The 12,068-nt window shown below is 36.3% G+C and overlaps 1 protein-coding gene across 4 annotated transcripts in view; it reads right to left on the bottom strand.

Annotated features, from left to right (window-relative positions):
• The window catches only part of sgsm2 (small G protein signaling modulator 2), an 83,934-nt gene that overhangs the window by 25,346 nt on the left and 46,520 nt on the right, over positions 1–12,068 (bottom strand). For all 4 annotated transcript variants that reach the window (XM_055045315.1, XM_055045313.1, XM_055045314.1 and 1 more), the window contains exons 4-10: positions 8,108–8,275; positions 4,403–4,470; positions 2,789–2,937; positions 2,561–2,695; positions 1,045–1,169; positions 859–926; positions 457–620 (exon numbers count right to left, since the gene is read on the bottom strand). In XM_055045315.1, the coding sequence (XP_054901290.1) occupies positions 457–620; positions 859–926; positions 1,045–1,169; positions 2,561–2,695; positions 2,789–2,937; positions 4,403–4,470; positions 8,108–8,275 (877 nt within the window). The remainder of the gene's footprint in view (positions 1–456; positions 621–858; positions 927–1,044; positions 1,170–2,560; positions 2,696–2,788; positions 2,938–4,402; positions 4,471–8,107; positions 8,276–12,068) is intronic.

The raw sequence follows: 12,068 nt of genomic DNA, 5'->3' as shown, positions 1-12,068 counted from the left end.
ATGGACATCAAAATGATCCTTCATCAGTTCACCTGTTTATTCTTGTGTCTCTGCACAAGAATAAAGTGTTGGTTTGAGTGTTGTCTCAAACCACTAGTTGGTTGTGTCAGATGGTCTACTTCCAACCTTCTGCTGGAGATTTCTTCCTGATAAAAGGGAGTTTTTCCTTTCCATTGTCACTACATGAATGCTTGGTAAGAAGTATTGAAATAAAGTCAGTGACTCCATGCAATTTGCTGGGTTTCCTTAGATAGATCCTTTTAATACTATTTTGGAGAATTACTGTACTGTTTGATAGTTAGGATAAATTGAAATGTATGTTTTCCTTTCATGACACAAGCAGATTTCAATATCTGCTGTTATCTGATTGTTTTTGTAAAGTCCTTTGAGACAACATTTGTTGTGAACTCGCGCTATATAAATTATCTGAAATGACTTTTTTATAATTGTTGTTACCTTCCCTTTCTGGGACCAGAGGGGAGGTTCCAATTGACCTCGTGGAAGAAGTCCAGTTTCCAGACAGGAGAGGAAGGCCAGGAGATGGCCGCCAGGGGGAAAGTGCAGTGGCGGTCTCTGGATCCCATCCTGACTGACGAGTACCAGCGTTCCACCACAATCAGCTGCATCATGGAAATAAAAAGTTCACACAGAAAAAAGCATGGGATGAACTATAGAATGGGTTGTGGAGCACAGTTTTTCTGTTTTTGCAAGAGAGGCAAATAAACATTCACAAAATATAAAAGCCAGATTTTAAAGCATCAGCAATTTGCAACTTAAGAGCTTAATAGTCCAATCAGACGACAGCGTTTAAAACACTATTTTCTCAATTCAAAAATAACTGACAATGTGTGTACTCACGCCGTTGGTGACAGTGGATGCAAACAATCTGGCGCAGAGGAACTGTGAGTGCATAGTCCCAATAAATACTGAAAGTGAAAAAAATGTTTTCAGGTTCAGAGGCAGTCGTTTTAGCTCACATCAGTTACAACATATCACTAAATGCTTTTCTTTCCTAAGAGCTGTGATTTCTGAGTTTGCCCCAACCTTTTCTCCAGGTCGCAGTCCCCCAGCGTACCATTGATGAGCTGGTTAGGTGTCCACTTTAGCGTGAGGTTATCCCCAGCTTGATGGAGTGACAAATAACCCCGTAACACCTCCATGTCCTTTTTCTACCATTTCAGATGGAAGAAGGAGAACTTAAGTGTTGAGATCAAAGTTCAAAGTTTCAGGGGGTATACTGAGGTGCTTTGTCAAAAGTTTTGTTTTTTCACAGAGTGCTGTAAATTGGTCGCCCCATTAAAAGTTCCTCCTGTTTTTAATTTTTCTTCAAATTTAAATCCTATTAATTTTTACATCAGGCAAACATAAACTGAGGAAATAAAATGTTAGTTTTTAAACAGCAGTATTGTATATTTTCCACATATTGACATTTAAAAGCACAATTAAGTAACTATGTTAATTAACTTCAGTTGTTAAAAAAAATGCTGTATGTGTTAAATATGACTTTAAAAAAGTTTGACTTATTGAAATTGGGCCTCTAAAAACTCCTGCTCTTTCTGAGGCGTCTTCAGGAAGTCATCACAGTATGACTCTTCTATTAATCCTGTAACAACATTTTTACCAGTGTTTCACTGAGAAGTAGCTCCTATAATGAGTTCAATTCCACCAGGTGTTTGCTAATTGCTGCTATTTAGTCTGAAGGAACTGAGTGGGAAAGTTGCGCTCTGTGAGACAGAAGCCTGGAAACTGCAGGTTTGAGGAGGACTCGTGCTCTGAAGGCACCTTAAGGACTTGTGCCTTAAGATGTAATCTCAAAGTGTTGCCTTGGAGATTAAAGGATTTCTCATGGACATTCATACAGAATCAAGGCAACACTTCAGGTATGTTTTTGATCAGGGAATACTGTCATAACATGATGCAAGGCTCAAAAAAGCAAATTTGCTCACCTGACATGAACATGAAAGCGTCTTTATGAATGTTTATGACTGTTGTCATGATGCGTCATTTTGCAAATTGCTTTAAAAGTTGCAATTAAAGTTGATTAAAAGTGCCACATCAGTCTTATGCATACAAATAAAGTATTACCAACAAACTACCAAAAGCACAGAAACTGTACAGGGCTAAATACATCTGCATAGAGCAGATCCCTTACATATTGAACTGAAACAGCTCAATAGGTGAAACATATTTTCAAAGTTTGTTTTGAAACACAATTTACTTTAATATAAATGAGCTATTTTTATTTATTTTATTCTATTTGCTTTATTTGTCCCTCAGTGGAAAAAATTTTTTGTACCAATGTTAAATTGATAGGTAAATGGGAGTGCACAGTGGCACATCAAAGACTGTAATAGAATGAAATGAAATAACTGCACAACTGAATTAAAGGTACATACTTCCAAAAAGGATATTAACTGTCAATTGTTGGGCGTACTTACATTTCATATATTTTCCTAAAAGAAAGTTGACTTGTTTCCTACTTATTTGTTTTTACAAATCAGAAGTGCTAATAAATGTGGTCAGCATATACAAGAGTTGGTCACGGAGTGGTAGAGTCTACCGGTTGCACCAGGACGTTGTTTTTGCCATATAGGAGGTGGGTTCTGGAGTTCTGATGAAGAGACTCCACATACTCTCTTGCAGATGCAGCAAACCTGTCTTCTGACATGCTCCCACTGGACTGCCTCTTACGTATCTGAAAAAGGATGTTCACCCTTTAGTTTACAACAGGATGTCTCTCTAACAACAAACATCCTGAGATTTGATCTAAATCATCCTCCAGACTCACGCCCAGAGCCGGTCGACGGCCGGATGACACATCTAGGCTGCGGTGGGCCCCATGGATACGGTGACGCTGAACCAGCTCATTCGCTGATGGGTCTGTCCAGAAATGATCTGAAGTTTTCAGCTTAGTGTATTCCAGGGCACACGGCCCCACTGCAGATACAGAATAAAAGCAGAAAACACACTTAACAGAAATTTGTTCAGTTTAAACTTTCCAAAATATGGGTGGGGTGATCGGGAAATATTCATTTCTCATTTATAGTAGTTGCATAACTATCTTGCGCACAAGAACAAGTACGGGGTGCAGTTTGTAAAGTTACATGGTAATAAAGATAATTAAGTTAAGTATTGTATTTTGTTTGGAAAAAATATCTAGTTTGAAAGTGAAATGTTTAGTTTGGATATTAAATGTATATTTTGGATATTAAATGTATATTTTGGATATTAAATGTATATTTTGGAAAATAATTATTTTGTCAGGACTCTGGATTTTTGGGTTTGGTTTAGTTTTGCTTTTGCGTATTATTTATCATTATTCTTTAGTTACCTTAGGTTTTGTTATTCTTGTATGCCTTAGTCTATGTCTAGCTTTCTTTAGTAATTGTAGTTAGATTATTTTTATTTAATCCTTCTAGTTGTTCCTTATATTAAGCTCTCTGTAGTGTTTCTAGTTATGTTTATTTCTTAGTTATTCTTACATGTCTGATTTATGTATACCTTTCTTTATTAGTTGCAATTAAGTAATTAAGTCCTTTATCTCAGTCACAACTCACCAGTCTGCCTTGTTACCCTGCTCATTAATATGCTTGTCTCTTCCTGTGTCTTTAGATTGGCTTTATTTTTGGATTTTGTTTTCATGGACTCATATTTCTGTAAGTTTGTTTCTTTGTTGTGTTCCTTCATTAAATCTTTAAATGAAACGCCACCATGTCACTCGCCTGCTGCTTTTGGTGCTTTTGTTATTCATTTAACAAACTAAATATTTAATTTGGAACAAAATATTCAGTTTGAAAATAAATATTTAGCTTATGAACTAGTTTGGAACTATATTTATAAATGTATAAATTGCATAGTGAAAATATGACTGAAATATAAACCCCCATTTTTTTTCTGTGTGACTTCACAAACCCCATAAATAACTGCACACATAAATATTCTAGTGTGGATGCTTAAAACTTCATGTTTAGCTTTTTGCATTTTCAGGTCTGAGGTAGCCCTGAAGTGTGGATCATATTTTTTGTGTTTTTTAATTTGTTCTGTTTTTCATTGTTGTGTATTTCATTCTGTAGTTGTGGTTAGTAATTTGTTGATGTGATTTGTACTTCAGAGCTACCTGAAGTACAAATTATTTTGCACTGTGTATGTTAAACTTTCAAATTATTATTTAAAAGTCATTGAAGTGAAAAAGAGAAAATTAGGATGAGAATATAATTAATAAATTGAGGTATTTTACATTACAAACAGCATGTGTGTGTTTAAGTTGCTCTGGGTTTCCACTGCCATCCATAATCAGACACTGCTGTCTTTTTGTATCTGGAGTTACTCATATTTTTCACAAACAATCTCTCATCTGGTGGTTTTGGAAAATATTTGTGTATTTCAGGCATTAGTTACTTACCAAGCAAGGCTGCTAAGATGGGCCCAAAGACTGGGTCATGCATTAGAGCTTCCTTTTCATAGTATTTACTGCAGAGATAAAATGAAATGAAAGGACTAACGTTAACATGTGTTTTTTGTGTGTGAAGATGTCCTATAAAGGTACATAAATGATCCGTGGAACTGCAGGAGACTTTAGAAACTTTGCTTTTACATAAGTATGAGCAAATGTAGAAAACTAACAGGCTCGAAATGTTTATGAATATAGCATTCAGATGGGAAAAAGGCAAGGCTAAAAAAGTATTTCACAAAAACATGTATTTTATCTAAAATATGCTTGATGTAATATCTACATAAACAGGCTTGTGGTCTGCAGGGCAAAAAATAGCCCTGCAGAGCACTTTGACATTCTCCATGTCCCTGAATCCAGCAAAACTAGAATGAATCAACAGTGTTAAATTAATGTTTAGTCATAGTTGTTCAACCTAATTTGAAAATGAGTTGTTTTTCAAATTAGGTTGAAAAACAGCTCAACCTATTATAAAGTATAATCTTTATCATATTTTTTAAACTTTTGCTATTCAACTTTAGAATTTTTATTGTAAGAGCCACTAACTACACCCTCCTATTCATCAACATATGATGCAATGTTTTTTTTTTTCATGTTATCTTTTTTATCAGCTCTACTGCTAATTTTACTGGATTACCAGTCAACACGGATGTATATCCTCCTCAGCTGATTAAATTTTACATAAAGAAGAAAACAGGAGGAGTTGATGTAAAGATGGACCAACTGTATCAGGAATAGGTACTTAAAAATACTTTTACTGTTTGCATTATAATTCCCATTGTTATGTATTTTTGAAATACCCTTTAAGGACAAAAACCACATGAATACAAAAAGAGGAGCACCCCTGGCTGGTCTTCTTGATAACCTTAGAGAGGAATCTTCAGGAATTTTCAAAAGATATGTTATACTTGGGGATTACACTAATAATTACAAACAATTTGTAAAAGGAGCTGGTGAATGTATTTATTCTCACTTTTATGTCTTTGGTTGCATCCTAAGCTATATTTTAGGATAAAATGGAGTCTTATGGAGTTGCATCTGCTCTGGTGGCTGATGTTGATGACAAGGAAGTTCCTGCTGAAGTTCCTTTCTCACCACCAGGTGTTCGTTGTGCTTGAGTATAACGTGGAAAGACTTTTCACTTATGGACTGACATACTGGTTTGTTTGTTTGGGTTAATCTATGTACATCTGAGCTATCCTGTAAAGTGTTGTAGATTTTTTGAGTTCATTCATTTAGTGTTGCACTATTAATGTTTGCATGAATAAATGTTAAATCCTTGTAGTTCAGCCATGTTTTCATTTGCTGCTAGTTTACGTCAATATATCAGAGTATTGTGAACAAGTAAAATAATAATAATTAATCAAAATGCATATTCTGTTATTGCTATGGCTCAGAGTGACAACTAAAGTAATTTGCCACAGAAATTATTCTGTACCGACATTAACTAATAAATTCGGAATAATTACTGACTTTGTACAGTATTTTAATTTACCAATGTTTCACAAGCATTTAGAAATTTGAATAAAAGTACAAATATGTATGTATCTTTAAGGTGTCAGCTTTAAGAGATAAATTTTTGTTAATGGTTTTTGTAGTCATGATTTATGTTTCCAACCTACAGTTCTGAGTTGAAAACTGAATGGAAATCGTCAAAGTTTGTTGTGTCAATACTACTCATACAGCTTTGTAATGAACTACTGTTCTGTTTTCAAATGAAGCCCTGTTAAAGGTCAAGTTATCAATCTTACAAATCTAAGCTGTGTAGCTAGATATCTACACAGTAAAATCGAAAGTGTTATATTTCCATTGTTGGTGTTGTATGTTAAAAAGACAGTGTTAATTCAACACTTGTTTAGTCTAATAATGTTAGTTTTCCTAAACAGTTGGAGTTATTCCAGAGATTTAAATTTAAACAACTCTGTTTGGGAGTCATTTACACTCAAAATAGACAAAGAATTCTGCCTCCCCCTGTCTGACTAACAGCTAGCAGAAGATCCATTACTATAGCAACAAAACACATCAGGCCAGAGCATCACTGTAGTTTTAACTATGGCAGAACTCAGGAATGAGCTGGACTTCAGAACTCCTTGTGTTTGGGCATTTTATAACTAATTTTAACCAACCATTGTTACAACCACAGGATTAGTGGTAATTAATTTGAATTAAACTTGATGAAATTAAGTTTAATTACAATTTCAAAATAAAAGCCTTGACATATATCATGTGTTTGGTCTTTTGGGCATTACATAACTGACTTAACGAGTGTCATTATTTCGAGATATTATCTCATTATGATGAGATAGTATCTCATTATTTCGAGATAGTATCTCATTGAAGGCCATTTGAGTTAGCATTATTTAGCTGCAGAGTCATTTTCTTGAGGTTTTTGGCTTTAGACGGCATGATGGGGAGAGTGGTCATCGGTGATCACAAAACCATCTCTGACCATCCATGGCACACAAGAGCATTCATGGCAGCTTTCGATGAACTTTCAAGGTACACTTCAGTGGAAAGAACCATGAATTCCTCTACAACTTCTATACATTAATCCAACCTATAGTTTTCAACATTGATGGAATTTTGCATGACACTTGAGGCGATAAATATCTCTTCTTTTATTTTGCCTGGCAGATTAGACACTCTTTATTATGACGATCATTTAAATGCAATCTGAGTCAATGAGAGGTTTTGTTTTATGTTCTTTCAATTAAGGACTTGGATTATTACAGTCCTTAATTCAGATTTCTGTGTTGATCTATATTTAACACTATTCTGTGTAGAATCAACACATTCATAGCGTTAACTTTTGACACTAAAAACTAGTGTTAAGTAAATCAACACCGATGTGTGTTCAATTTCAACTACTGGGAGTGTTGATTCAACTCTATCACAAATAAAACTTTTAAAAGTGTTATTTTAACACAGTCAAGACCAATATAGACACTTTCAAAATGTTGAATTCAACTCTCTAGGAGTTAAATTAACACTTCCAAATTTGCTGTGTACTAATATTATAGCAAACAATTTCTGCTCATTTCCCTCCACATCCAAACACTTGAGGTGTCTTTTAATCAAGCACATACTTAAATTTTAATTAAAATTTTCCCTATATTGTCAGCTACATAAAACACACTCATTTTATCTTGCTTCACCCTGTTCAATGCAGCTTCACCAAGGCAGGTCTTTTTTGGGAGGTCACAACCTGTAACAATCATCTTCCAGTTGCTCTTTATTTCAGAGGGAGCAACACAGAAGCTGACATTTAGTGTGGGCGTCATGCCAGATGAGATGAACTGTATTTGCTGCTATGTGAAGTTTACATCTTCTCAACAGGAGTATCAAGAATTAAACATCAGGGCAAAGAATTGTGGCTAAGCTTTTTTAGTTAATATGTGATCACATTGTTATGTCTGACTTCACAGTCTTCAGGTCTGAGACTCTGATCAGAGTATGGAACAGTATGCCCAGCTCATCCAGCACACTGTTGATGTTAGCCTGACAGAAAGCAGAATAAAGCAACCCATGACTTAACTCTGAGAATCGCACATTATGCAGTGGACTGCTCGGTTTTCAGCAACAACAAAACAGGAGGAAACAGTTGGGTCAGTGCAGTGCAAGTAAGGGGAAAAAAACAATTTAATACATAAGAATCACCTGGAGTAGTCCACAATGTGCTGGACTATCTTATCCAAAACCTTCTCAAAGAGAGCCGTACGGACCCAGATGTGTTTGATGGCCTGGGCAGAGAGAGGTTGAGGGGGGCGGCTGGTGGTGGAGGAGCCTTGTCTTCTCAGAGGTTCATGACCAACGCTCTGGGCTCTCCTGTAGGGCACAGAGCACAGCAGTTAACAACCGGCCTGGAGACTGGCTGGATCAGCCATCCATCCACGACTTCTACACCTGCTCTCACTCTCAGTAAAACCAGGAAGATTGAATGCACCCATTCCTTCCACTGGCTTCCTGTAGCTCAACATAAGTTAAGTATTTTGATTTCAAAATACTTAACAGCTCAGTATCAAAATACATTACAGATCTGGTGTGGTATCAATCTTCCAGAACTGTCTGATCATCTGGTTCTGGTCTGCTCTGCATCAACAAAATCAGAACCAAACATGGAAAGCAGCATTCAGTTTTTATATTCCTCGAATCTGTATCAAACTTACAGAAAACTGCAAACCAGCTGAAACTCTGAGTTCTTTTAAATCAAAGTTAAAACCCACCTGCTTTTAATTTAAAATTAATTGAATGTTAATCAACATATTGATGTACATTTGTTTTATGATTTAGATGGTGGCTTTCAACAATGTAAAGTTTATTGCATTTTTCATTATTGGTTACTGTATGTCGTTTTTCCTATGTAAAGCACTTTGAACTGCTTGGCACTGAAACATGCTATACAAATAAACTTAATTGGACTTGATCACATGACGACTTGTTTCCAGTGGTCAACAGATGTGAGGCAGAGTACTCACAGAGGCAGGGCAGCAATTCTTCACTGAGACATCCACAGCCAACAGCCATCCACACACACTCACACATAAAGACAATGCATTATAGCTATTTAAACTAGTATTTAGACTGAGTGAAGATTCCTGGAGCACATTATTCACTGTGGAGAATCACAATTGTTGACTATGCTGAATACAAGCTATCTTTAAGGTAAAATTTCAAACCTCAATAGAGGCACGCCTCCTGGAACCAGCTGATAACTCAAATCCTGTGGACAAAGCGACAGCGTCGAACACAGGCTGGTTTCCACTAGGCTCCAGCATCACTATTTCTGTTTTAGTGACTATAAAGCTTTATTAATTGATATGACGCTAAAACAAATAACTAATTTCTTATGAGGAGACATGATAAAAGCATCCTTCCATGCTTATCATCTCATAGTAGATTTCTTGATGGGATTTGATACATAAAATATTCGTTACCTCACACATATTTAGATGTTAAAGGATTTTCACTCAACCAGAAAGTTTATTTCTGACTGGAAATAAGACAGAAATGTATCTAAAATATAATGTCAAATTCTTCAAAAATTAGTTTGAAAAAATACATTAAAGCATATGTGTCAAACTCAAGGCCTGCAGGCCTCATCCTTGCAATTATATCTAGCCAGGCTCGTTCTCCTTGAGATATTCATTCTCCTTGAGACCAAGTATCTAAAGAAGAACTACTCCTTGTGCAAGCTGAAGTATGTTGAGGTTTCAATACCAAGACAACTAAAGACCATTAGGAGGCAGAGAATTGCCTCCTAAATGTGTGATGACTTTTGAATTCATCAAAAGTCATCAACATTTAACTACCATTAATTATTTAGTACATGTCCCATGTCAGACAAAATGGTTCATGTCATGCTGATATCAGCTGGCTGGAGGTAGTTATGAATTTGCAGGCAGATGATCTTTGTCGTGTGGAGAGATGAAAACTTAGATACAGACTGAGTTTGATCTACCCTGCTCCAACAGGAACCAGACGCAGCCACTTACACACACCAACTTTGACAAGCTAATGAGCCTGTGTTTATGTGTCTGTGCCAAGGGGTTCAGCTGATGCAGTCACGATGTTAGAAACTGTGTGTGTGTGCGTGTGGGCATGTAGGCGTGTGTGTGTGCTTGTGGGCGTGCGTGCACTTGCATGTGTGCGCATGCTCGAATGCAAGTGGGGTTTCAGCTAAGTCACGATTTTTACAGTCCCCTAACAAAAAAATGTGTGTGTGTGTGTGTGTGTGTGTGTGTGTGTGTGTGTGTGTGTGTGTGTGTGTGTGTGTGTGTGTGTGTGTGTGTGTGTGTGTGTGTGTGTGTGTGTGTGCGCAGAGCACTTCAGAGGATGTGAGGAGGAAGATGTAAGAATGTTAAAAAGAGGGACTCCTGTAGTGTGTGAATAATCTACGGTGGACTTTTCTGTGTAGATGAAAAGGAATGAGAGCACATCCTTGTTCATACACTAACATTTATTCAAGTTTTAGCTGGAGGAGAAAGAAAGCTCTTGCTACAAACTAGCATAACAAAATCCAGCTCAGAAATAACATAAAGAAAATAAAAGAACTAGAAACGTTGTATCTGTGGTGAGCTATTCTGCAGACATGATTTCCACCAGGGAATCATTGTCTCAAGATAATTTCTAGATTGTAGCAAAATAAAAATTTGATAGAATTAGATTTAAAGGTTATTGCATGATGACTTCTATTTAAAATTATTTTTAAAATGCTTCACATTTAGTCTTTAATTAAATTCAATTTGTTTATATAGATTATATGATGAGATTATTTTTGTAAAAAATCTTATCAAATCTTCTGTCTTAAAAAACATTGGCCAAAAATGTCTGCATTTGTGCAAAAATCTGTTTTTTATTTAATGTTTTTGTACATTCACATTGTTGCAAACCTGACAAATGTGTAAAAATATTTCTATTTTTGAACATGTCAGAATAGTTCTAATAGTTGCACAAACAAGGTCTCTCATAATCTACCATCTTTACCATACTATTTGATATTAGTCATGTTGAATCCACTGAGCATTCCATGAAGACATGGGCTCATCCTCCACTCAAATTAGGGGTTGTTCATAATGTTCATTATGTTCATTATATTTGAAACATTTCTCACTCAAAAAAAAACTATTCTAGGTTCCAGGGCTGTCACCAGAACAGACATCCTTCTTTATTAGTTTGTTCACTACTACCCCAGCAGGTAGTAGCGATAAAACAACATATGCAACATCTTGCTGAAATGTGTTAGTGGACCAACAATAGTCTCTTCATCCTCATTTCTGTTTTGTTGGAGCTCACTCTCCAAGCTTTCGCTCAAGCAAAGGAAAAAAGATTATAATGTTCTTAGCCAAGTAGAAGTCTTGTAGTTGATGTTTCTAACATTTTCTCTGATGCAGCAGATGACAAATAGTTGAAACATTGGAAGTGTGGCAGAAAGTGAGCCATGGTAAAATTCTCTAGAAGTTATCATTAACACGTGGGTGTTGGTGGCCATTCAGTGTGCTGCCGGTTTGATCCTTGTTTGATAAACCTTTTTCATTCTGTCCTTGGGCAAGACACTTCACCCACCTTGCCTGCTGGGCATTCAGAGGGTTTGCTGGCACCAGTGCATGACAACCTCTCCTCTGTCAGACTGGCTCAGGGCAGCTGAGGCTACTGTCCAGTAGCTTGGCGCCATCAGTGTCTAAAAGTGTATATGAATGTATGATGATTGAATGTGTGAAGTGCTTTGGGGTCCTCTTGACTCAATGAAACACTATACAAATACAAGCCATTTAGCAGAAATTGGTCGGGGTGTTGTATCTGTCATCAGGGTTTGTTAAATAACCCTGATGATAATAATCCTATTCTAATATGGACCTCAGCTTATAGCTAATATTTCAATATGGCTGCTGCAGAGTGATATTCCTTTGTATGTTCTGAAAAAAAAAAAACAAGTTTTACTGACAGACACCTCCATTATTTCTTCTCTTCCAATCTCAGACTCCCTATGTCATCATGTGTTACCATGCTGGGAAATGTTTAAATCCATCAGTGCTTGAAGTTCATCCATTTTATTTTCCATATTTCTCATTTACCCAATAGAAGTGATAGAACAGATTGTTTGAACTTCATCCTTCTTTTT

The sequence above is a fragment of the Poeciliopsis prolifica genome, unplaced genomic scaffold (assembly GCF_027474105.1).
Source record: "Poeciliopsis prolifica strain line A6 unplaced genomic scaffold, Auburn_PproV2 SCAFFOLD022, whole genome shotgun sequence".
NCBI lineage: Eukaryota > Metazoa > Chordata > Actinopteri > Cyprinodontiformes > Poeciliidae > Poeciliopsis > Poeciliopsis prolifica.
The sequence above is the reverse complement of the archived record's forward strand: the minus strand, read 5'-3'. Positions and strand labels throughout refer to the sequence as shown.